We start from the raw sequence: 24,771 nt of genomic DNA, 5'->3' as shown, positions 1-24,771 counted from the left end.
GCTACCAGCAGCTGTGGATGGCTCGTGTCCAGGCACAGGCTCATCCCCAGGACTTGGGGCAGCCCCTCGTGTTTCTCCCACCCTCCCTGGTCCCTGCAGCCCTGCTTTGCCCTGTCATGGTGCAGTGGGACCACAGGGCTACCCGGCCAGTGGCCATGGGGTTCCTGCTGTCACCTCACGCTGGGCCTCTGTTTCCACCTGCAAGGAGGGTAGCGGAGCTGCTCCTCCAAAACATGCGTTGATGCGAGGTGCTAGCAAAGAAAAAGCAAATTCTGACACCTGTTATCCTTCTGACTCAAATCAATGTTATTCTTGGTCTGTTTCCCTCCACTTTTGTCCCTTAGACCCTCCTTGACATCCTGCTTCTTGCAGAGTGTGGATGGGCTGTTGGGCTTGGATGGAGGCTGGGGACAAGGAACATGAGTAGGTTAGTCCCAGAGAGGCTGGGGACAAGGGACACGGTGGGTTCGTCCGGCAGGCTGCTGACCTTTGAAAGCACCGACTGGTCGAGCCCTGTGTTATCCTCCGTCCCCTTTTCATGCTGCTCCTTTGTGCTCTTGTTTGGTCATTGCTGTGCCTTTGTTTTTACAGCTGGGGGAAGTGTTTTGAGCTTTAAAGTTTATTTTCTTCCCTCTGGTTGTCGTCACAGGTTTGTTTTCTTTCTCCCTGTGGCATCTTGCTGGCTTTCCTAGGGGCTGGGAGGTAGGACTGTCCCTGCTCGCCGTGCCTTTGCGCTGGAGGGAGCGGGCTTCTTCCCTGTGTTCGGGAGGCCCGATGGGCTCGCTGCCTTCGCTTGGTCTCACTGGCTTTTTGTTACTTTAATAAATGCTGTCATTTGGCCTGTCCTGCAGGAAGAGGGTAGCCCAGCAGTTCGCCACTGGTGTGAGCCATGGGACTCTGGGTCCGGTCCTTGGCCACGCTGCAGACACCGGTGGCGGTGGCCATGCCGTGGTGCAGCGTTGTCCCACCGCTGGCACTGTGTGTGCAGTTGTTTTGCAAGGCTTTGACGAGGTTTGGGCTGGTCCAGGTGATTAATTTCCTTAATTACAACTTTAAGCTCTCATTTTGATTACCAAAAAGCCACCCCCCAAAATGCCATGGGGACCTTCCTGTAGGGTCTGCAAACAACTACAAACAAAAGGTGGTTGAATTTGCTTGTTGGGTTTTCTTTTTTTTTTTTTCCCCCCCCAAACCTTCCTCACCCCTGTGCTGGGGACTATTTTGTACACTTATTTTTCTCTTTTGGGGCATTTATGGGATGTCACCCCAGCACCCCCGGAACCAGCCCAGGGGCTGCCTTGGAGCCTGTCCTGTCCCTTGAGAGTGGCTGCCCGTGGGCTGTGACATTGGAGCGAAGCAGCGTCCTGACCCACAGCAGAAGCTGTGAATGCAGCTTTGTTTTGAAATGCCATGTGCATCATCTCCCAGACCACCTTCCCCTCTTTCTGGCTTTTTTTTTGTGTGTTGGCTCTAGGTTTGATTTCTCTCCATACTCATCCCTCTCCCAAAGCCAATGGGGCTTGGACCCACTTTCTGCCTGGGAACTGCTCCCATCTTTCCCCAGCCCCAAACATTTCCTAAAACCCAGCTCCGAGTGTGAACTGTGCAGAAACTGCTGAACCAGAATACAGCGCAGGAGATGCCAGAGCAGATGCTAAGTGGAGGAATTAATGATCACTGAAGTGGTGGCATCAGCTTTTTTTAAGTCAAAAATTGTCCACGAGCGCGCGTTTGGGGAGCGGGGAGGGAACAGCGGGCGCTTCCCTGGGGACAGGGCCTGTGCAGGGTGGATGTGCGTGTCTTGGCTTCGAATTCTCAGTACATCCATCATCATAAAGATAAATGGGCAGAGTCAGCCCCATAAATCTTGTAGGGATCTGTGTTAGTGGGCTCCGGGATGACCTGTTTGTTTAATGTCTTGGTGCAGTTGTTTGTGTCCCCGCTTCGGGTGCCTGATCTGGAGGAAGGTGTCGCTGCCCTCCGCTTCACCAGGCTGCCGTGGTCCAGAGCATCTGCTTGTGCCACCTGGACCACTTGCTCCTCCTGGATGAGTTGGGAAGTTGCAGCACGGAGAAGCAGGGGAGAGGGCTGACCTGGGTCCTGGGGAGCCCCGAGCTTCTGGGGCAGCGTGGCCCCATCCCCTTCCTGGGGCCGGACACGGTGGCTTTGGGTCCCTCTGGTCAGGGCTTGTCTGAGGGCAGTTACGCTGTGGTGCTCATCCTCAGGGATCACCCCCACACCCCTCGAACTTGGGGGCTTGGGGCAGCACATCCCAGCAAGCGACTGTCTTCATCTGAGCCATCCCATCCTGCGTCTGGCCACTCTGCATCCCTCCCCCAGGGCCGGCCGGGCTGTGGCTGCCACCAGCGCAGCAGGGGCTGTGCGGTCCAGGCACGAAACCGCCCACTCTCAAGCGAGATCCACCGAAATTCTTTCTCCCCAGGCAGTAGAAAAGCTGAGCCTTGCTGTCTCAGCTTTGGTCCAACCTCAGATTTCAAGGGATGAAACAGAGCTCCCTTACCTGGGGCGAGGACTCCCAACCTGTGGCATTGCTGGGGACCCCGTGTTGCCCTCCAGGTGTTTGGCACCGCTTGCTTTTGGGGGATTTTGTTTTGCCTTTTTTTTTTTTTTTTTTTTTTTAAAAATTGTTTTGTCGTGCGCCGGGAAAAGGAAGTGAACAAATTGTATAGTCCCATCCACAATCGACGTCCTGTAAACAGCTACCGGCTGCCTTCCATTCACAGCTGTTTTTTCCTATTCGGGGGTGGATGGGGCTGGTAAATAAACAGGCAGAGCTGGCAGCCGCTCCCAGCACCCACTTTTCCAGAGCAGGGGCTCTGCCTGCACCCAGGGGCCTCTCCCGGGGATGCCTGGGTGCTGAGATGGTGGTGTGTGTGTCCGGGCAGCCAACTCTCACCAGAAAAAACAACTTTGCTAGTTTGACTGGGACTAAAGCTAATTACTAGTCGACTAATTTTATTGATTTCAAATCCCTTTTAGCAGAGATTTTGCTGTGAGGCTGATCGCCAGAGCGATTAGGACACAAAGCCGCTTAATTTGGAAGTGTTTATCAAGCAGCCTTCTGTCACCTCTGTTTCAAATCAAATTACGGTGCCACCGGTGTCTCTATCCGTGGCGGCTCGTGCTGTCCCACCTCTGATGGGGGCAGGCGGCGAGCGGGGTCCCCCATGCTTCTCCCAGGGTGGTTTGGGGACTAGCAGAGCTTAAGTGTATTTGTAACATAAGCATGGTGGGCCGTTGGCTGCGGAGTTTTTATTCCCAGCTGCCACCGTGTCCCTGTCCTGCTCTGGCCTGTGGGCACTGCTGCAGCTGCGGAGCTGAATTTGCCACCCAGCTTCCTCGCTGCGGGCACCCTGTGGCCAGTAGACCCTTGGAAGATGGAAGGTGCCGTCTTCATGGCAGCTGCAGCAGCTCCCAAACCTCGTCCAGCCACACGAGGGGCTTGGCCTAAATATTTTTAATAGACTTTTAAAAAAAAAAAAAAAAAAGTCTAGCCTAGTCATTTTGATGGGAATCAGATTAGGGAGGGTGCTTTGATGCTGGCAGATTGCGGAGGCAGGGGCGGCCTGGGGGAGGGAAGTGCTCAGCCTGGCTCAGCTGCAGCCTGAGCAGCGCAGCATCCCCGGCAGTGTCCCCCACTGGCACCCGTGGGGCTGCCGTGACAGTCCCCTTGCTGCATCCTCCTCCTGACACTGAAAACCAGGCGCCTTCGAGCCGTTTGAGCCTGCTGGACCGCAGCTTTGCTGCAGTGCGTGTTCTCCTCCGGGTATCCCTTGTGCAGGGTTTAACTGGATCTTACTGCACAAATGGTGTCCGAGAGGTCTCAGGAGCAAAATGTTCAGCTCTACATCCCAGCGTGTCCTCCGGGTCCCAAGGGACAGCTGCCCACCCCTGGAGCTTTCACAGAATCATTCAGGTTGGAGAAGACCCTCAGGATCATCGAGTCCAACCCTCAGCCCGACTCCTCAAAGTTCTCCCCTACCCCACATCCCCCAACATCTCACCCAAACGACCCTTAAACACACCCAGGGATGGGGACTCCACCCCCTCCCTGGGCAGCCTATTCCACTCTCTGACCACTCTTGCTGGGAAACAATTTTTTCTTTGCTCACAGAGGAGTCATTAGGGATTGAGCTTGTTTTGAAAGACCTTGGCTTGAATGCAAAGGCCATAGGTTGGCCTTGGCTGTGTCTGGGTGGGCAGAGCAGGGGCTGGCACCGAAGCCACGCTCCCTCCCAAGCCGCATCCCGGTGCTGTGCTTGGATCGGGGGTTTCGGAGCTCCAAAACACCTCGGGGCTCCTGGCTGGCCTGTGGGCCAGCACGTGTGCCCGGGTAGCTTTCGGGGGGTTTCTGAAACCAGGGCAGCATCTCTTGGTGCAGCATTTTCGGCTTTGGGGACCCCGTGGGTGAGGACAGGAAGCCACAGCCTGGGAACTGAGCAGGAGGGACCGTAAGTGGCTGCTGGGATGTGGGGATGGGGCAGAAGACACTACACGCTCCTTAATGTCTTCTCTTGTTTAAGAGTTTCGCTTTTAAAGCAGTTTCATTCCTCCTGGGGGAGGGAACAGCTCCCGGTGCCCTGTGTCGCCGGTCACTTGTGCATAGCCTTTTACTACGGCTTGTTATCAGGTGAACAGCTTTTTTGCTGAGACTAGATGTGGACAAATTATTTTTATCCATGCTGAGAGCTTAGGACGGTTCTTGTCTATCAGCTCTTCTTAGCTGCGGCACAAAAATCGTAAGGGGAAAAAAAAAAATTACTGTCTGACAGCTACATCTTATTCTATTAGTATGTTTTAATTAGAACATGAGCAAGAAATGTGTTATGAATATTCATGATCAGGGTTATTAAAATGCACAATTAATCTGTACGCTTTTTAATAACTGTATTAATGGAGAGAGGAGGAGGTAGTTCCTATTTTGGTCTTTTCTGAATTGGAAAGTGTGCCTTAACTTGGTTAGTTGGAAAATGGGTTTATTTTAAAATAAAGTTGGCTCCCGACAGCTGCGTGCACACATGGGCGTCTCTGAAACTGCACACACACCCTGCGCTGGAAGAGCGTTGTAAATGTTGCAAAGCCAAGCGCTCAGAAGCTGGGATATGCCAGAATTAAGCTCTCTTGTGCAAACATAATTCAGCTCCGTGTCACGTGAGTTTTGACACGATCTCGGTTGGCGATTTGGATTTATGATTTTTTTGCCCGGGACTGTGCGTGCTTTAGCGCAGGAAATCAGTGCACGGGGGTGAGGCAGAGTTGGGGGGCGAGGGGGATACCTGTGGGGTGTTGTCTCACCCGGGGAGCCCAGCAGCGCGTGAGCAACGCCCGTAGTCAGGAAACACCTCGCCGGGTGCCCCAGGGAGCTTCTGCCCATGCCCCGGGCTCCTGGCTTCGCCTCCCGAGCTGCTGGGACAGAAGGGTCTGGGTGGGATGTTTGAGTGCCCTTGGGCGAGCACTCAGGGAGAGCCCCGGGGATGCTCCTCGCCCCAGGCTTCCCCATCTTCTGCTCATTCCCCTTCCTCTTCCTCCATTTGGGTCAAGCCCGGCTGCTCGATGCCCACGGGAAGGCCGGGCACCGCCGGTGAGCACCGCGGGCTGGGGAGAGCGTGACTGCGTTGGGTGGTGGCGCCGTCTTCGGGGACTTTATGGTGTGAGTGGAGCAAAACCCTGCTGATGGGGCCTTTTCCAGAAGCACCTGCTTTTGGCCAAACTTCGGGTTTTTGCAGGGTTGTCAGAGGGCATTTACTGCCAAATTTTAGATCCTTACTTGGATACGAAGGGAGGGAAGAGCAGGTTGGCATTGAATGTAGGACAGATGCCAGAAGTTGAAAGCGGACAGTCTGTTTTTTTTCTGGCTTTGTCCCAGAAATCCCGGAATTCTTAAAACACCTGCGGGCTGAAAATGGGAGATTTTTGCCAGCACCTTTCATGCTGGTGACTGCAGCTCGGGGGAAGGCGTGAGACCTCTTTTTCCAGCTTTGGCCGGCGGGGCTGGCCCGCAGCGGTGCGCTGGCACGGGCACGTTTGGAGGCGGCTGAGCCTTTGGGGCCGCTTCCAGAGCCGTGGGCTGCTTTCTGTGCCGCTCGGGTGGAAGAGCGATAACCTCTCTTCACCTTGGCAGCCACGCGACCACGTGAACGTCAGCACCTGGAGAGGAAAAAAAGGCCTTTTGGGTTTCCCCGAGGGTTGGTTTGCTGTCGCAGGATCTGGCCGCGGCTGCGCCTGCAGCCCCGTTGCGTGTTGCAGAGCTGACGGGAGGAGGTCGGGGTTTCCAGCCCCCAGCCCCACATCTCCCCAAGAGCAGCGAGGGGCAGGGGGGCTGCGCGGGGCCCACACAGGCGCTGGGAGAGAGGCTCGTCCTCCACAACCTGCCACGGTGCGTGCGTCTCATCGGAGCACCCGGTGTGGTTTTGACCCCTCTTTGGGGTGCGCTGGTGGCCCCGCAGCGTGCAAGTAGCTTGTGCAGAGGGTGTCTCCATGTCTAGGGGACACTTGAGCCTCTTGGCCTCAGCTTTTGTCACCCATACCACCTGCTGTCTCCTCTTCCCTCCTTCACTGGGGAGGCCTGGCAGTAATTTTTTCTTTTTTTCAGGAATTTTGTCAAATAATTCATTCTGGGCTTCCAGGCACCCAAACTCCCTCCAGAGCCCCCCCACGGCCTGCCCCACTGAGCATCCTCTCCCGGTGCATCCTGGCCTTGGGTGGGTTAGAGACGGGACTGGGGGTGGCTCTGCAGGAGGGCAGGGTGATCCAGCACCCACAAACGCCCGTCCTGTGCGGTGCAGGGGTGGGTGTGGGGATTGGGACACCCGTGCCTCAGCTTCCCCTCTGATTCTGGGGCTCCCGAGGCGCCTCGTGGGGACGCCGGGCGCAGCCAAAGCCTGGTCGGTGCTGCGGTCCTCGTCCTTCCAGCGCAAAGGGGTGAGTTTGCCAAGGATGCCTGAGACTGCAGTTCCTGCTCATGTCTTCGCCCTGACCGTTGGGGAGCTTTAAAAATACCCATGAAAGCAAAATGAATAGAAGGAGCATTTCTGCCTCCTGATCTCCGTTGGTGTTTGCAGGGTATGCAGATGAATTGCTTTAGAAAAACACATTAGCAAAGCAAAAGTTTATTCTAGGAAGTAGGAGGTGGGAGAATTGGCAGTAATTCTCCCTAGTATCCAAGGTATTATTAGAGGCTTATCCCTGCTCTGCACAGTAATCACATTGGAAATTTTTGATTAGAAAACAAAATCTAAATGAGAGTTATGAATATTCATTAGGTGTAGAGATTAATATGCATAATTATGCAAATTAGACAGCAATTAAACACCAATTCTCTGGGGAAATGATTAACACAAAGGCACAGAAATAGAAGGATGTAATTTGAAAGAAGTTTCTGGTTAAATGAACAGTAAGGGGAGCGGAGGAGACAAATACACAGCGTGTTTGCCATAATAATCAGCTTTGCTAAAATGAAATTGGAGTGCGCCCTGCAACCCTGCCCCACTTCGTGTCCTTGCTCCCGCACGCACCCCCCGTCCCTGCCACTGTCCTGCGCCTCCGCTGTCACCGCTGCTGCGAGCGGGTCTCTGCTCCTAAAAGAAAATCTCCCGTAAGGCCCTGCCGGCACCTCGGCTGTTGGCACTTCGCTGTTGTTGGAAGAGCTGGTGTGGAGGGGGACCCCAGAGAGCCCCTGGGGCCCTGGCGCTGGGGTGGCACAGGGAGATGCTGGGAGCCACTGCAAGAGGTTCCTTGTGCCGCCCTGTGACAAGCGTGGCCACAGCGGGGTTGGGTTTCCGTGGGTCAAGGCAGAGAGGTGGCTCTGGCCGATGCCATCCACGCTGCTCAGCCTCCTGCAGATCCGGGATTTCTCCCTGTCCGTCCCGGTTGAGGTTGTAGTGTCTGTGTAGCGCTTCCAAAGCGCAGCCGCGGGGCAGAACGGTGCCTCTGCCCTGCCTGGCCCCCTCTTGAACCCCAGGGAGATGCTGACTGCCGCTCACCGACTCCCGGTCACCCACCGGAGCGGAGGAGATGGGCCAGCACCGTTGGAAATCCTGCTGCCGAGTCGAGTCAGGGCTCATCTTCCAGGAAAGGTTTCTTTCCTGCAGTCGTGGTACCAGCTTGAACTGCGAGAGCTTTGCTGATGCGACTCCCTGGGGTTTTGTTGTCCCGGTGGACGTTCGCCATCTCCCCTGGGTGCCTCATGTGCTGGTAGCCCACGAAGCGCAGCCTGGGTGGACCTGGCAGATGATGAAAGGAGACGATTTCCTACCGCAGTGTGTGTGCAGGCACACTGCAAAACCCTGCTGTTTGGTCCCTTGCCATTTTGGGTTGGATCCCCTTTGCCAAGGATACGCTTGGGATGGCTCAAACAGAGATTGACGGGAGCGTGCTCTGATCAGCCGTGTTGGCAGCGCACCTTCCTCTGCAGGAGCAGGAGGGGGCTTCAGTAACAAATGCCCTTGAACAAGTCTGAGTAAGCCACGGGTAATGTTGGACCCCAGCAGTTCCCATCCGAGGCTCTTTCAGGTCTGGGGGCTCTTTTAATCTGCTCGGGTGTAATGAGGAACAGAGTTTGGGCTGTGACCCAGCAGCACCATGGACAAAATATTGGGTCCCACTGGAGCGTCGGGATGGATGTGATGAGTTTTCAGTTCATACTCCTCTTCGCCATCAGTCTCCAGGGAGAAGAGGTTCTTGGGAGCTCTGTGGAATAAAGCAAGTTAAAATACTTGTTTCTCCTCTTCCCACTGTCCTGTGTTTTGAAGCATTTCCAGGCTGTGGTGGGATTTGCTTTGAAGTTTGTGGAATAAACTCCCAGCTGGAGTAGGAAGGTGAGAAGAGAGAGGGGAAGATCGGTCACGCCAAGTGGAAGTGGTTTATTAATGAAAATATTGTTTTGTTTGTAGAAGGAAGAGTTAATTTTGTGAGAACACCTTTGAGGCTTTGCTGATAAAGCAAGAGTAACCTTTGTTCTTCCTGTTTTTTGGTAGGTTTGGATGAAAGACCAGGATCAGGTTCCTGGGGAACGGGAGATCAAAACAGCTCCACATTTGACCAAGGAAGGGTAAGGACAAAGCATAAACACCGAGCTCCAACCAAAACAAACGGGGGCTTTACCCTGGCTTCTCACTGCATGTGTTTGTGCTCAGGTTGGGTCTAACCCTGGAACAGCTTTTCTTGCCCCATTTAGGACACTGGTTCTGTTAACCCTGCGGGGGTGACAGCGGGGAGAGGGACCCCAGGCTTTGCTGCCTTGATGTCCCCCTGGAGAGGGCTTCTCCTCCAAAAACCTCCCCCAGACCCACACCCTGTGTGGGCTCCCCACGGCTGCTGGGGCCTCTCCCATCCCCGTGCTTGGCTTTGGCATGGGAAGAGGGGGGCTCCTGGCCACAGGGTGGGAGAGGCCCCTAAATGGGGTCACGGCCGAGCGGGTTGAGGGGTCTCACCTGATGGGCTGCGCCTTCGGCAACGCTTGCTGGGCGCCCACCACGCGCGGCTCTGGGAGCCCAAGGGGCCAACAGGGGTTTGCTTTGGGGACCCTCGGTGGGGATGGAAAGCAGGGGAAGGGTTTCACAGGGAAGGAGTCGAGGCTGCGACAGCGCATAACTGGGGCCTGAGGAGGGGAAGAGAGAAAAGACATTAACTTAATTGAAGTGGTGTGATTTTGACAGATGCTCGTGTTTTAATGGGTTTGTGTGATTCGTTTTTGCAATGGCACCTTTCCCTTCCCTCAGGTCAGTGGCGGAGCAGGCGCTGTGGTGTCATTTCTCATTTTTATAGGCCTTCTCCTCGCCCCTTCTCCCCCCTGGCTCGGGGAGGGGGCTGCCTGGCTCTTACCTGGCAGGTGCCAAGCCGCCGGGCGAAGGCAGAAACTGCCTGTGAGCTGCCAGCGTGGGGCAAACCCCCCGTATGCCCCTGCGTTGGTGCCATATCCCCTCCCCACGCCACAGCCTCGTGGCTGCACTGCCCCGCTCTCCCTTGCTGCGAGGATAAGGTCATTTCTGTGCCCTTTTTACGAGGAGCCTTTGACTTTGACCCTTCCTGCTACGGGAGAGGCTGAGCTCCGGCAACGTGGTGTTTTGGCATTTGGCTTGGCATCCCCACGCACCCAACGGTAACTCTCCTGTGTGTCTTCAGCAGAGCTATGGCGAAGGCCCCCACTACGGCGAGCACAGGGACCTGCCGTCTCACAACAGCATATCTTCGTCACCATTCCTGGGAGCTGGACTAGTGGGTAAGTGCCCTTCAGCTGCCTGGTGGGTGCGTGGTCAAAGCAGGGGAGATCTAACGCAGAATGGCAGGTGGTGGTGGGAGCGTTTGCACTGGCTGGTGTTGTTGTTCCCCGTGTTGGACCCGCTCCAAAAGGTGTTCTCAAAGCTGTGGTTAAAGGAGCTGCTGTCCAGAGGGTCTCATCAGTGGCTGACGTGCATGACAGCCGTCGTATTTTATGTGCGTGATTATTTTTCCCTGCTTTACAGTAGCACCCAGAGGCAACAGCGGAGATTGATGCCCGCCCTGCTGGCACAGGATGGGCTGAGTTTGCTCTTGGGAGCTGGTAATCAAGGGTGGAAAAGCACCAGGAGAGAGGGGGAGAAGAGGCACAGCTCATCGTTAAGGTTTTGCAACAGGCTCGTGGCTGCTTTGCTTCCCAGCCTGGCAGCCGCAGGGCGGTGCAACCTCTACGGGGAGTCGGAGGTGCTCCCCTCGCTCCAGTGGGGTTTGGAGGGCCTCTTCTTGTGTCCTCCGAGGCTCCAGCAGCCCCTGTCTGGCTCCTCCATCCCCACTGCAACGGGGCAGCGTGTGGAGCTCGTGGGGAGCAGCGAGTGCCGCGCGGCCCCGGCCCCACCAGCTGTGCTGGAGACGGTGATCCTGCATGAGTGGATGTGTGCGACAGTTTACCCAGTTACCTCCCCCAGCTCGGGGGTGGGAGGAGAGATTAAGAGCAGAAAATACCCATCCTGAAGGGCTTAGAGAGCTCTAATGACATTAGGTCAGGAATTGGGGTTAGTCCTCCCCACCTTTGCCCACGCAGTGGTGGTTAAAACCCTCCAGCGAGTGTGGAAGGAGCAGTGTCGTGGCCGCTAGCGGCGTTTGCTTGTGGTTTGGAGGGTGGGGTTGGAAGAGAGAATTGGGTTTGAAACAGAAAATCCCCACCACGATAGGAGGTTCCTCCTGCGGAGCTGGTCGGAAAGGGGAAGAAAGGAGGGGGGTCATGCTGGGAAGCAAGCAGCCATGCGTTTGCTCCTCCTGGCTTGAGTCTGAGGCGAGGGGCTCGCTCTCAGCTCTGCTCCCTCCTTCTGCTCCTCTTGCTGCCAGGGGACACACATGATGTTTAATTTGCCCCTTGGGGGTCCCACACAGACGTTGAAGAGCGTTTCTGAGCAGCTCCCCCCTGTCCCTCTGTAAGGGCGGTTATTCCTTCTCATTCTCTGCCCCAGGAGGATGTAAGCAAAGCAGAAGAGATGTTTCTTCATAAGACAGGGGAGCCTTGATGCAGTTCAGCAGGGTTTCTTGGGGGTGTGCGTGGGGGGGACCCATCCCAACCTGTCCCACGCCTGGGGCCAAGGCAGCCTTGAGAGTTTCCAGCCGAGAAGGAGCTGCCTGGGGAGGAACACGGAGGTTTCCCCTTTGATGTGTGCAGGGAAGACGTGTTTGGCTTCATCTCAAAGACAGGGCTCCCAGTCTTTGGCAAGCGCCGTGGCACTCCCCGGCAAGGCTGCGAGCCCAACCGGTCCCCAGCACGTGGAGCCGCAGCCTCTGCTGCCCCGGCGGGTGATTTCCACTGGCTGTCTCCACAGCGCGGGGCAAGCTGTGGCCTCGTGGCCGGCAGGACGGTGGCCACGCACCGTGCCCGAGGCTCGAGTGCCTGCCAGGGCTGATCTCCCTGTGCTGGCGCAAGGTCTCGGCCGCTGGCCTGGGCAGTCGGATGCAGCACCAGGAGCTCCCCCACCGAAACAGGAGCTGGGGAGGCCAGGAGAGAGCAGCCGGCGGGGGCAGGGGACTCCTCACATTTCAAAGTCACTTTTATTCCTAAAATTGAATGTGGTTGAAGTAGAAAATATCAATTCCTGGAGCAGGTTCCAAAATACATAAATAAGTTTTGCTTTACCTCTGTGCTTGTGTGCAGAGAAGGACGGACCGGAGAAAGACTACAGGTGGGAATTTCTTTCCCTCTTTTACCAAGCTGCTTCTGAAAACTTTTCAAGTGGCAGAATGATAAGTGGAAGGGGAGAGAAAGGAGACCAGAAAAAAAATAATACTGCTTTTGCCAATGATAGTGTAAAAGCAGTGGCAAAGTGGGAGGGAAAGGTGAGTTTCCGAGGTGTCAGCTGCCAGTCCCTGGTTTCCAGCAAGGTCCCCCCCGGGGCAGCAGGCTGGGCAAGCTTGTGCTAATAAAGGCAATTGAGTGGAACTGGGGAATTTTAAAATGTGAGGAGATGGAAGGAGCAGATAAGGCTGGACATGTCCAGTGGTACTGGGTGGACAAAAGGTGCGTGAGGCCACCATCTAAGCCCGTCTCCAAAATCAGAATTTGTATCTGTTTCCCGCTTGACCTCTATTTCTTCAAGGAGGATTGGAAACTGCTGGGAGAAACACTTCAGGATGAACATGATCTGTGTTGGAAATTATGGGCTTGGCCAGCTAGGGAGGAAGGCTGAGCTGGAAGGGCCCCACAAAGAAAACGTGCATGCTGGCTTCTCCCATTGGCGCAGGCTGTGAGTGCTGGTCGCTGCCTCGGTTGGGGTGGTGCCGGCCTCCTCCGGGAGCTGGTGTCCTCCGGCTTCTGTGTTTGTGGAGTCAGGGCAGTGTCCCAGAGCAGGCTGCAGCCAGCCATCCTCTAACGGCGTGCGTTAGGGACAACGAGCAGCCTTCCCACAGCAAAGGGACGCTGCTGGCCAGGCAGCACTTGTTGGAGAAATGGAGCCAAACTGTGATTTTTTTGGCTCTGTTTTCCACATGCATCCAGCAAATGGAAGGGAGGCTCCACTCTCACCAGCCTTGGTGGGCTGGGGAACTCCTGCCAGCCTGAGCTTTGAAGCAGTGGTCGAATCCTTTCGAGGGTGGAGACTTCACCAGCCCCTGAAGGCTGACAGCGTTTTGGGGCTGGGGCATGCAGGAGGAGGAGCAAGGGTGCAGCTGGGTGCTCCCCTTCCGCCTGAGCCGTTTCACCACTCATAAACTGATCTGACATGAGCCGGGGTGTGAGGAGAGAGATTTGAGAACTGCGGGGTGTGGTGGCCGTTTGGATAAAGGAGCAGTGGAACGTGCAAGGTTGTTCGTCCAAATTTCTTCCCGCCGTGTCCCTGCGCTGGGCTTTGCAGGGCTGGCCAGGGGAGCTCTGGCTGCAGGTGGGTCTGGCTTGCGAGCAGCGGTGGTTGGAGCAGAGCGTTGCTTTCAGGTGTCTTTGCTAGGGCGGGTGGAAAATCAAGAGCAGCGCCAGGGTGGCAAACTCCATGAGAAGGGCAGGACTGGAGGGATTTGCCCAGGAGAGAAGGAAAGTGGCTCTGAGTTCAGGGGAAGCAGGGTGCTGCCAGCACATCCCCGAAACCCCCACGAGGCTGCATCCCTGCCTCTCGTTCCTGCCTGTCTGTCCAGGCAGGTCCCATGTGCCATCACCCCAGCCCGTGCCCTTGTCCCCGGCCCAGGGTCCCTTCCCGAGCGCAGTGGCAGAAGCTGGGGCAGCACAAAGCCCTGGGGCAAAGTGCTGGACAGATTTAATCCCAGAAGGACATGGTGCCTATCGTTTCCTGCAAGCAGGCAGCACTCCTGGCAGCGGGAGGCAGCTGGAAGGACGGTTGCCTGTCTGCCCACCCACGGGTAGCCCCAGTCCAGCCCACTCTCGGGATGATGATCTCACAGGGTGCACACCTAGTCCAAAATGGGTTTGAATTCCCATAGCATGCTTTGGAACAAATAGTACTGATTTCTGTACAGCTGGGACACCCGGATACGGTATCTGGGGTTTATGGGTGTTCTTTAGATGAATGTACAGCACCTGGCAAGATGGGAGCTTGGCTTTGGGAGGCACCTTGAGCTCAGAGCGCGAGAGAGGCTGCACTGATGGCAGGACCTGCGGGTGCTGCTCCCAGAACTGGCCTTCCCCTGCCCTCAGGGCTCCCCGAGAGCTGCGGGTGATGCTGCTCCTGCACTTTTTGAAGGGAACAGTGCGAGGGCAGTCTTCGATTGGATGCTTTCCAAAGTGCAGGTTCCCTCTGTGCCACAGCTTCAGCTCCACAAGATGATGGGGAAAACCAGAGCTGTCTGCAAGACTAACTGGGCAGGGAGCTCTGGCCTGTGTTGCACTGGACAGGATAACCTAAGTTAAAAAAAAAAAAAAAAGAAGAAAGTAAGTACCTGTATGGAAATACTGTCAGTGCTCTGAATAAAAATCACCTCAGGCTGCCAGGCAGGGGTCACTGAACCCGACGAGCAGGGTGCAGTAGCAATGCCTGCGAGCTCCATCACTCCCTCCTCTGAGTTTTCAACCTTTGAGCCCTTGGTGCCGCTCCCCGAAGGGCGGGTGACATCCTGGGGAGGTCTGAGCATCCCAGCCTCGGTGGGGAGAGGTGACGGGGACCATCCCTGGCTGCCCGGGGTGGTGCCAGGACACAGCGCAGTGACGAACCGGCGGGTCTCAGAGGGTGAGGAGGGCTTTTCTGTTTGTTTTAAATCACCAATCTTCAAAATCTGCCACTCTTTTACCATTCATCTTCAGCGGGGGCAGGCGGGGGGGGATTGCTTAAACAGCGGGGAAACTGATAAGCCATAACAGATTTCTTTCTAGTAATTATTTCTAGTAATTAGCTTCTTTTCAGAGGAGTGTTTCTAATCTTGTGTGTATTGTGAGCTGTTGTGGATTTGGGTCTTCCTGGACAATGGTTTTAATCTGCCCACAGACAGGGTTTGTCACTGCTCCTGGTTTTTTAACTTTTTTTTTCCTCCCCCCTTCTAATCCCCGGTTGTGTTTTTCCTCCCCTTTTCCCCAGGCCGTAACTCTAATGGAATTACCAGTGCCGGGCTGGGGGGAGGTGCACGGTGGGTGGCTGCGCCACGGCCGGGGTGGTGGGTGCCAGGGGCTGCACCGGGGCTCCGATTCGGGGCGCGGGGATGGGGTGATGCGGGGGCACTGGTGTGAACTCCCCGCGGGCTGGCAGGAGCGTGGGGCGCTGCGCCTCGGCAAAGCACCTGCCTTCCTCCCGGCAGGCGCTGGCAAAACCCGTAGGCAGCGTTGAATCGCCTTTTCTTGGCTTATTTGTACACATCTGTGAGTGGGGCTTGTCTTGGGGAGAGAAAAGGCAAAACCACAAGTTTACTTAAAAGCGTGGTTTGCTCTGGTGGGGGTGAGATGGTGCCGTGGTCCCGGGTGCCGAGGCCAAACCCTGCCACAGAGTTTTTATTCTGCCACCTTGTCTCCAAGCCCGGCAGCAAATCTGCCTTTGGGAGGAGGGAGCACAAACACTGCGCGGGGGTTTCTCTGCAAAAGCCCTGGGTGAAGGCAGGCCTGGGGGAGGCTTCGTCTGAGCCCGGCACAGCCGGATCCTGCAAGAGAGAACATGCTGGGGAGAGGAGAGAGATTGGGAAATCGCTTGTTAAGCAGGGTTGAAGGGAGTGCGAGCAGATGAGGGGCAAGGAGAGGAGCTGGCGGGGGTGGAAGAGGCAGGAGGGGGGTGCCAGGACTCGCAGCAAAGCAATGCCATCAAGAGCTGGAAATACTAAATGTTCCCAGCCAGCTTCTGGATGCACCTTGCTCAAGGTGCCCTCCACCAGGCTTCACCTTTGCATGCTAAAAATTGCAGAGATAAATCCGGCAGGATTTCCGAGGGAAACCCCTTTCCCATTCAAGGGATTTATCCTCAGTGTCCTCTGGCTTTTTTTAGGTTCCTCCCTCCCCCCCAAGATCCCTTAACACCCATCTGCAGGGTTTCAGTAATTCGGTTGGGAGTGAGATGGCGCTTGGGGAGATGTTTGGTGTTTTCTGCTGAGACCTGCCTCTGTCCTGGTCCTTGCTGTGGTCCGGGGCTTTTGCCACCTTTTCTGGTCGGTGCCCCTGGGCTGCCAAGGGGTGATGGGGGCAAGTCCTGGTGCAGCTGGGTTTGCCACCTGTGCCGGCTGGCACCTCCCTGGCAGCAGAAACAGCCCCTTCTGCTGGCAAGTTCAGCTTTTTCTTGCCCAACTTGTGGACTTTTTTTATTTCAATAGGCTAGACACATGCCAATCCAGAAACGTTTGCTGTTTTTCCTAGACAATTAAATGTAAAATTTCTACTGCTGAGGTTTTTGCTGCTTTTTCACCTTTTTATGATGAAGGAGGGCGCAGGGGCTGGGGCGAGCTGCTCTCCCTTCCCCAATTTCCCCCCTCCCACGAGATGCCGGCTGATCCAAGCACGCGGCACATCGCAGGTACCGGGCACGCTCGCGGTCCCGCGTGAACTGAGCGGGGCGTGAAGGACCATCCGGCGAAGGCAGCGGCTTTCGGAGCGACACGGCGCAGAGCTGGCACTGGGTTGCAGTCCTCCATCTCCCTGCACGCGTGCTGGGAGCCCTGTGGTTCAGCCTCCGAGGTTATCTGGTGAGGGCAGAGGCGTTTGGCTCGGCGCTTCACCACTCCAGCCTGCGTGGAAGCAGCGGTGTGTTACCAGACGGAGGCCTGGGTATTTCTGACCGAGTAAACTTGTGTGGCATTACCCTGGTTTTCCTCTGCTTCAGGAGCAATCGTGATCCACCCGATGCCACAACCTGTTGAGTTATTTGTGTACCGTTGCCAGTGCCGTGGCAAATAGAGCTGCTAAGCTCTTTTAAAAATTAGGTCATTTAGGAGATCCGTCCTCTGACATTTTGACCTTTGTTTACTTAACGTTTAAGCCTCTGAAACGAAACGGCAGCGATGCCCGATGCATCCAGCTGTCGCTGGAGGCGAGGGGCAGCAGGATGCTGGTGTGCTGCGCTGTGTCCCCCGGCACCACCGGGAATGGGGGGGGGGTCTCAGATTTGGGGGTTGTAGTGGGGGAACCCACTCTGCAATTTTGGGTTGAGTTCAAGGCCCCCATGCTAAGGTTGCAAAACTGAGCAGCCTCCTCTTTCCTCCCATCTTTCTGCCCTGTGCTTCAGGAGAGCTGGTTTGGGGAAACTTGTTCCCCCCCCCCCCATCTGCTCCCCAAAACCTCTTAACCGTGTGTGGAGCTGCCTGCCAGCCCAAACGTCTCCCCAGTGCATTAACCTGCATCTTAGCGGCTTCGGTGATGGCTTTAGGTTAAGCAGATTGGCAAATTCCTCCCCCTCCCAGTTTTGCTTACTAAGCCAGACTGGAAGCAGGATGTGATCACCCCTGCTTGGGGTTTTGCTGTGGCAGGGCTGGATGGGGATGGGGACGGAGGGGGCTGGCAGAGCCCAACACCCCCCGGCTGCATCGCGGGCTGCGGGCAGAGTCCCCTGCACCAGCGTGGGGCAGCTGCTGGAGCGGGGCCGTCCTGCCCTGCGTTGAAAGCCTTTTTGATCATCTCCCGTTTCCCTCTTCCCTCCCCCTTTTCCCTGGTGGCACTGTTAATAGGCTGTAATTAACAGCATGGAAAAATCCCTCATATATTTTCAGTCCATTTTTTTTTTTATTACGAAAAAGTGCCTGTTCCCACTAGCAAAGTGTCTAATTTCGCTTTGGGTAGGGGGGAAGCCCCAAAGCAGACCTTTGTGCTTCTGGCTGCCCCAGGCACAGTGTAGAACCCTTTCTCCCTGGCCTGGGGTCCTTTCCCGGTGCTGCAATGCTGCCCTGGCACCCATGGGTGCTGCTTGCTGGGGGCAGTGGTGCGCTCCGGGACGGTGACCGCGAGGGAAAAGACTGCAGGGACATTTCAGAATGGAAACATTTCACCATGTGTGTTGGGTTCTTTTTTTTTTTTTTCCCCTTGAAAACACTATTTTCAGCAGCGTGTGGGCAGGGTGAGGTTGAACATGTTTGATAAAAGCCGTCGCTGGGTGCTCAAGTTCACTCGGCAGCTCTGGGGCACGTGGGCTCGGCTCGCGCGGGGCTCTGGCTGCGAGGAGCCCCGTGGCCCGGGAGGACCTAACGGAGGGGGCTCGGGGAGGAAGGAAACGCTCTGCTGTTGAATGGCTGCTCTTTAGATCTGGATGGGGTTTTGGAAAGTTGAATCTCCACCAGGAAAGGGGAAGAAGGCGATCTCTGCGCCGTAAGGAGCAGAAGCTCAGCTCCACACGCCGCTGCTCAGCGTGCGCTGAAATTCTATTTCCTGTTGTATGAAAAGTGCCCGCAGAGTCTGGTCACTCATGCCTGGCTTTCGGTTTGCTCTGTCACTGCCTCTGCCAAATTCAGCTGGCTTTTTTTAATATGTCTGGAGAGATTTTTTTGCTCCTGGTTTGACACTGCCAGTTTCCATGGCCACAAGCACTTCCCTGCATGGCTGCAGTTTTGGGGTTTTGCTGTTTATGGACCAGCCAAGCTCTGCTGTCCATGAACTTAAAAGAGCTCCTGTTTTAGCAACAAGCTATTCCGGGAGGCAGTCACCTCTGCAGACGGGTGGAGGAAGCTGCCTTCCGAGAGTGAGCTTCGCACCTCAGCAGGGCGCTCCGGGAGGGCGGGGGCATGGGAGTGCACACAAAACCTCCTCTTTCCTCTTACACAAAACCGTGTCTTTTCTTTTCTCTGCTGTAGGGAAGAGCAGTGAAAGAGCCTCGTACTCCACATTCGGAAGAGACACAGGGATGCCAGGACTAAACCAGGTAACGATAAAATGCGTTGAGATTTTTTGCTTCATTTACTGGTTAAGTTGCTGGAAGTGAGAGCCTGGGAATGAAAAGCAACCTGGTGGTTTGCGTCTCGCCTCTCTGCACGAGGTCCTGGAGAGCCTCTGCTCTGCTCAGAAATGTCTGTTGAGTGTCAGTGGTTTATACGGGCATGTGTTGCTGGCTCAGAAGAGTTTAGAAAATGGGGTTGTAGCAGCTTCTCGGTTCTTTTCAAAACCTCTTCAGGCTCACTTATTTTGTTATTGTTAATCCTGTTTCTAGCTGGTTTGTATTTAATCAGATATGACCTAGCCCCACTGCCCTCGCAGGGAGTTTCAGTGAGTTGGATCCAAGCAACGCCTTTCCTTGTGACAGGGTGGCCGTGGGCAGAGGAGAGCTCCGGGAGGCACCTTCTCGCTCCCTCTGCCTGCCTCGGGGCTCTCACTTTGCCTCCAAGCACCGCGCTTGGTGCTGCATGTGCTGCCTGCACCCCAGCCAGCATCCCCGTGTCCCCCACTCACCAGTTAAGGGGAGGCAGAGTCCATGAGATGCTTTCTGTGCTGTTGTAGCAGCATCGCCCTCTCCAACTCCCTGAAAGGAGGGTGCAGAGAGGGGGGATGAGTCTCTTGAACCAAGGAACCAGCGCCAGGACAAGAGGGAATGGCCTCAAGCTGCGCCAGGGCAGGGTCAGACTGGCTCTTAGGAAGGATTTCTTTGCAGAAGGGGCTGTTGGGCGTTGGAATGGGCTGCCCAGGGCAGGGGGGGAGTCCCCATCCCTGGAGGGGTTGAAGAGTCGGGTTGACCCAGCGCTGAGGGATCTGGTGGAGTTGGGAACGGTCAGGGTGAGGTTAATGGTGGGACTGGGGGAGCTTCAAGGGCTTTTCCAACCGAGATGATTCTGGGATTCATTTTGGTGGATATCAGGTGTTGTTTTGGTTTTACGGTGGTTCTGCCCATGCAGGACCTGCAGCAGATGCTCATTGCCACAGTCAGGGAGGGACAGGGCATGGGAGAGGCGCCTCTCGCAGCAGCGACCCTGCCCTGTTGGGTCACCCCGTGTGAACCCCAGCGGGAGGTGCCGTGGGGAAAAACTCGCTTCCCGTGGGGAATACCACAGGCGTAAATCAGAGCCCGGGAACGCAGTCGACCAGCCCTGAGATAATCTAGCCTGCTGCCACCAGCATCCAGAAGTAGTTTTTCGGGAAGGAGCAAGCACCTCTGCTTTGATGTGTTGCTGCAACTGCCCCGTCAGTGCCTGAGCGTGGCCTCAGGGAAACAGTCCCACCATTTTATTCAAGGGAGCAGCTTTTGGCCGGACAGCTTTTTATTTTATACATGTACACACACACATATTACATGTTTTAATTTTACACAAATTTGTCATAATTTCCTCTTCTCTGAACTGAGGATGTTTCCTTTGCTGAAACAGCTGTGCTGGCTGTCTGTGCCAGAGTGGATTTAATTTACCACTGAAGCTGCTAAAATAAAAATGGGACAGATGCCAAGCCTTGCTTTTTTAATGTTATGGTTTTGCTGGGGTTTCATGGAGGAGGGGGAGATATAAGGTAACAGAAACGGGATGGGCAAATGGTGCCGTGGGCCGGGAGAGGCCCTGGCGCGGGCGCGCGGGTCCGGATCGGGTAGCAGAGCGGGAGACGGAGCCCGTTTGATGTGGAGGGGAGACAAAACCCCTCTTGTGCGGGGCGGCGGGAGGCGAGCAGGGCCGTCTGCACGCTTGCTGTGGCCCCCAGAACAGTTGTTGCTTCTGGCTCCAGTTTGGGGGGGGAGGGGGGGTTGACCTGTTTTGGTTTTTTTTTTTTTTCTTTTTGAAAAGCACTGAAAAATTGTCCAGTGGCAGATGCCCTGGGTGGGGAGCACCCTCCTCTGGGGCAGAGCTGTGGCTCCCCCATCCTTTAACCCTTAACCACCTCTGGGGGCATCCCCAGGGAGAGGAATAGGGAAGAAAATCCCTTTCTCTGGGAAATTGCCTTAAAATCTCAGAGCCTCTCAAGGTACCTGCTGGAGGAGCTGGGCAGCAGCGACCCAGCCCTCCAGGACCTCCTCCAGGGTGCTGTGCTGCTTGCTTTTCTTGGCTGCGCTGCTCCGTGGTGCGTAGCGGTTTCAATGCAAAGGTAATATGACCGGTGGAACAGATTGCAGGAATTTCACCAGCTGTGAATACACGAGCTCCTCTTTCCCTCCCCGACCCCTTTCTGGAGGAGACGGAGTTTTAAAGCAGTGGGTTTTTCTTTCCAGTTTCTCAAAAGCCTGAAATCCTCCTCTATTTCAACGTGTTGCCCTCGGAAGATGGGTCAAAGCTAAGCTTTTGTTACTTAAAGGCCCTTTGCCAGCCCTCTTAAATTCCACTTAAACACATTTCACTTTCTCCCGAGGTGAAAGGGGCAATGCTCCTGGAGCAAAGGCACTCTTGCTCCATCCCGGGAGCCAGCGAGCACCCTGGGCTCCAGCTCCCGCTGGCTCCGCGCTGCTTCCCAGAGTGCCCAAGGTCAGCCGGGATAAACAAGAGGGAGGAGTTTCCTCTTTTTAGAAAGAGGGATTTGACTTTTCCCTGATAAAATGCAAGAGAAAACCACCCCCTGCAGAGGCATTGCAGCTCTGTCGCATCGTCCGCGATGGGTCCAGCGACGTGGTACTGGGGGTGGGAGAGAAACCGTCAGCGCTGGCACCCTGGGCTGAGTTTTATGGCCGGGGGTGCTGGGAGAGGCACAGTCAGGCCTCTCCTGTCTCTTGCGGTCGGTTTAGGCACGGTCGAGAGATGGGACAGCCCGGGGGTCCTGGGTTTGCTGCCGGGTGAGCGCTGAGCCTCTGCCCTGGCCGGGTCCCCGGCGGCGCCGTGGGGGCGAGGGGCAGCGCGGGGCTGTTCTGTCGGATCTGCCTTCTGAGGTTGGGTGGCCACGTTGTGCCCATCAGGGGTGTCCCCGTGGGCACCAAAGCACCGGTCACATCACAGACTGTCATCCCTCGCTGTAAAACCTCGGAGGTGGAGAGGGAAGAGTTTTGTCCTGAGTAAGGTGGGTGGGGAGTGCTGCACAAGCCCCTCAGCCTGACTGTGGCCTCCTCTTTGCCTTCAGCAGGCTGGGACGATAAAAGGGTTGGCAGGGTCTCATCCTGCCCTTGTGGGACCGTGATGTTCCCTGCAATGGCACCTGCTAGTTTGCTTCCTTGGTTTGTAGAGAGGTTCCTTACTGGGGTCCAGTGAGAAAACACACCTCAAAAGACCCTATTCTTATTGCACACGTATTCCCGCACCGCTTCCCCCGTATTTACATATTTGTTTTTCCTTCTGTCCCTTTGGCTTGTCTATTTTGTATTTTTTTTTCCCCTCGGCTGAATTTGTGTGAAGGTGGCTCAAGGCAGCTCTGTCCTCTCCCAGCGAGCGCGGTGGTTTTCCACCGTAATTACATGGAACGGCTTTTCTGTCTCCTTGTTTGCAGACTGGTTTCCTGCCCAGTGAAATGGGAATCGCAAGTCCAAGCACGCTTTCCCCCACCGGGGTGAAAGGGGGGTCTCAGTATTTTTCTTACCCCAGCAATCCTCGCAGGAGAGGTGCTGAGAGCAACATAGGTAAGTGGCTTCGTGTCACCCTCGGGTGCTGCTGCTCCGGTTTGTGCTGCAGCTTGGGCAAGCGAGCGCGGGGGCCGTCGGCTGGGCTGGGATCTGCCTTCGGGAATGAAAGCGCTGATGTTGCCGTGTGCGCACGTAGGTGTGAAATGGGCATTTGCTTTTTTTAGTGGGAGGAGGGAAATAAATATATATATATATATATATATACACACACACATAATTTTTAAAAAGGGGGATTTGGACTCAGAGTCATGTAGAATTTCCTTCTTTCTGGAAAATGTCAGATTAGGTGAAAGCAGCCAGATGGCTTGAGGTTCTTCTAAAAATGCCTCCAGCCGCACTACACATCAGTAGTCATTCCTGGAAAACCTTGGGCCACCTTCGAGGCTGATTTTACAGCCGACGGTCCTGCTTGGAGCCCCTGTCCTGCTGCAAGTAAACGGGACTGCCAGGAACAAGGTGTTAAGAAACGGCGTGAGGTCCGGGTGCCCTGCCGGAGCGTGGGAGCTGTGCCCTGGGACACAGGCGCTGTTTGCTCCAGGACCTCTCCCTGCCCACTTGCCTGCTTCTGTGTTCCAGAGCAGGAGTTGCCCACGCCTGGATCTACCTGGGAATAAGGCATTTTGCTTTTTACAAAGGCTAAAGTCAGGTCTGAATTTAACGTTCGAGTGAAGACAAGCCCCAGTTCTCCAGAACTTGTGTTTCTTGTCATAGTTCCCCCCCGCACCCTCCAAAGTCGCTTTCTTGCTGCTATTTTGGTCTTTCCCCAACAAACGAAACCAGAAGCGACCCAGTGTTACATGTGCTTTTTTCCAGTGCTTTTCAGAAAAAGGCATCTACTTTCATATTGCCACTTTAAAATGGTGCTGGTTTATGTTGTCAGCCTGGAAAATGATTCTTTTGCATCAGGTCATTCTGTGTGATGAATTTCTCCTCCTGAGCTACAACCCGGCAGAGTCCCTGGCTTGGCAGACTTGCTGTGTTAGCATCCTGCACCCCCCCAGCTGGGGCTTTCCTTAATTATGAACTGAAAAAAAAAACCCCTCAAATTTTTAACCAGTGCTTCCCCTTGAGCCACTCCTCTGGATGTTTCCCCCGCTGTCTCCCTGAATTGTCTCCCTTCCCCCAGGACACTGCGTCCTCCCTGCTCAGAGCTGGACCTGGAGAGATGGGCTGGGGAGGGACCAGCCTGGGGCAAGCGCCGTCCCTGCAGCAGTGAAGCTTTCCCAAGTGCATTACTGTATAAGGAGCAAATGAAAATACAACCCCATCCCTGCGTTTGTTCTCTTTCTGCATCCTCTCTCTGCAAACCCACTTTGAGTTAAATTGTTTCCAAAAAAACCCCAACGAGGGCTTATTTATGGGCTCGGTCTCTTCCAAAGAGCAAGTGGAGCCCTTCTCTCATCGCGGTGTTTTGGGCAACTGCTCTGTGAACTCGGCTCGTGGGTGAAACCCGCCCTCAGAGGGTGCAGACAAGACAAGGAGGAGAGGTTCATCCTCAGACACTTCACTATTGATGCTTCCTTGGCTACGGGGCGTTTGGGATCTGAGCCGTGTTTGTACCTGCATCTTCCATCCTTGGAGACTTTTAGCTGTAGCTTGTTGTTTTCTCTCCCGCTGACCCCCCTTCAAAAATTAGATCCTCTCTTCTTCTCTTTAAACCAGACGGACAGCCCAAAAAGGTTCGGAAGGTGCCTCCTGGACTCCCCTCCTCGGTAAGTGCAGGAGTGTTTTCCCTGCAGGTATCCCATCCCCATTCCTCCATCCCCTGGGCATCCCTGCTCCCTTTGCTGCGAGAGCCGCCGGCCCTACAGGTCCAGCCACCCCAAATATCGAGGGAGTTGGGTTTTAGCAGGACAGGGAAGGGTCTTCCCAGCTTCAGCTTCTGATGGAGGAGAAATGGGGAAGCGCTGTGAGCTGTGGAACCTAATGAGAGAGGAGCTGCAGCGCTCCCCGTGCGTTGCAGCCAGCGGCGGCACCTCCCTGGCCGGAGCCCGGACCCACCGCCTCCTGCCCTCGCTGGCTCTCGTCTGTTTGACGTTATGTCGCGAGTACCCGAGTGAAATGTAATATTTGGTGTGATCGGATTTCACTCCAGAAGGGAAACCAAACCAGTTGTAATGCGGGCAGGCAGCTGGGGCTGCTCCAGGTGTGTGCGCTGCCTGGGCTGTTTTATAAGAAAGCCGAGCAGCCTGTAGGAATATGTTAGCCATGCTCCTGCGGCTGTTACGGGGGAATAAACTGAACAATGTCTTTGTGGCTTGAAGTAATGGGATCTCCAGGAAAGCTAATTGGAGCGGGCTGGAGGGTTCCTGCAGGAACAGGGGAGCTGTCTGGCTGTGCGGCGGCCGAGGCTGCATTCCTCGCTGGAGCGTTCGCGTGCTTGCAGGGGGACGGGCGGGCTCTGGCCCTGCGCTGGCGAGCTGGAGCTCGGGCTGGGGCTGCG

General features: G+C 55.5%; 1 protein-coding gene across 15 annotated transcripts in view; it reads left to right on the top strand.

The window, feature by feature from the left end:
- TCF3 (transcription factor 3) overlaps nucleotides 1-24,771 on the top strand; it is an 82,008-nt gene that overhangs the window by 32,377 nt on the left and 24,860 nt on the right. For 11 of the 15 annotated variants that reach the window (XM_074851705.1, XM_074851704.1, XM_074851701.1 and 8 more), the window contains exons 4-8: nucleotides 8,997-9,070; nucleotides 10,144-10,240; nucleotides 18,670-18,737; nucleotides 22,196-22,325; nucleotides 23,991-24,040. In XM_074851705.1, coding sequence (XP_074707806.1) covers nucleotides 8,997-9,070; nucleotides 10,144-10,240; nucleotides 18,670-18,737; nucleotides 22,196-22,325; nucleotides 23,991-24,040 — 419 coding nt within the window. The remainder of the gene's footprint in view (nucleotides 1-8,996; nucleotides 9,071-10,143; nucleotides 10,241-18,669; nucleotides 18,738-22,195; nucleotides 22,326-23,990; nucleotides 24,041-24,771) is intronic. The other 4 variants (XM_074851697.1, XM_074851708.1, XM_074851707.1 and 1 more) reach the window with 1 other exon arrangement.

This window comes from Strix uralensis, chromosome 27 (assembly GCF_047716275.1).
Source record: "Strix uralensis isolate ZFMK-TIS-50842 chromosome 27, bStrUra1, whole genome shotgun sequence".
NCBI lineage: Eukaryota > Metazoa > Chordata > Aves > Strigiformes > Strigidae > Strix > Strix uralensis.
The sequence above is the reverse complement of the archived record's forward strand: the minus strand, read 5'-3'. Positions and strand labels throughout refer to the sequence as shown.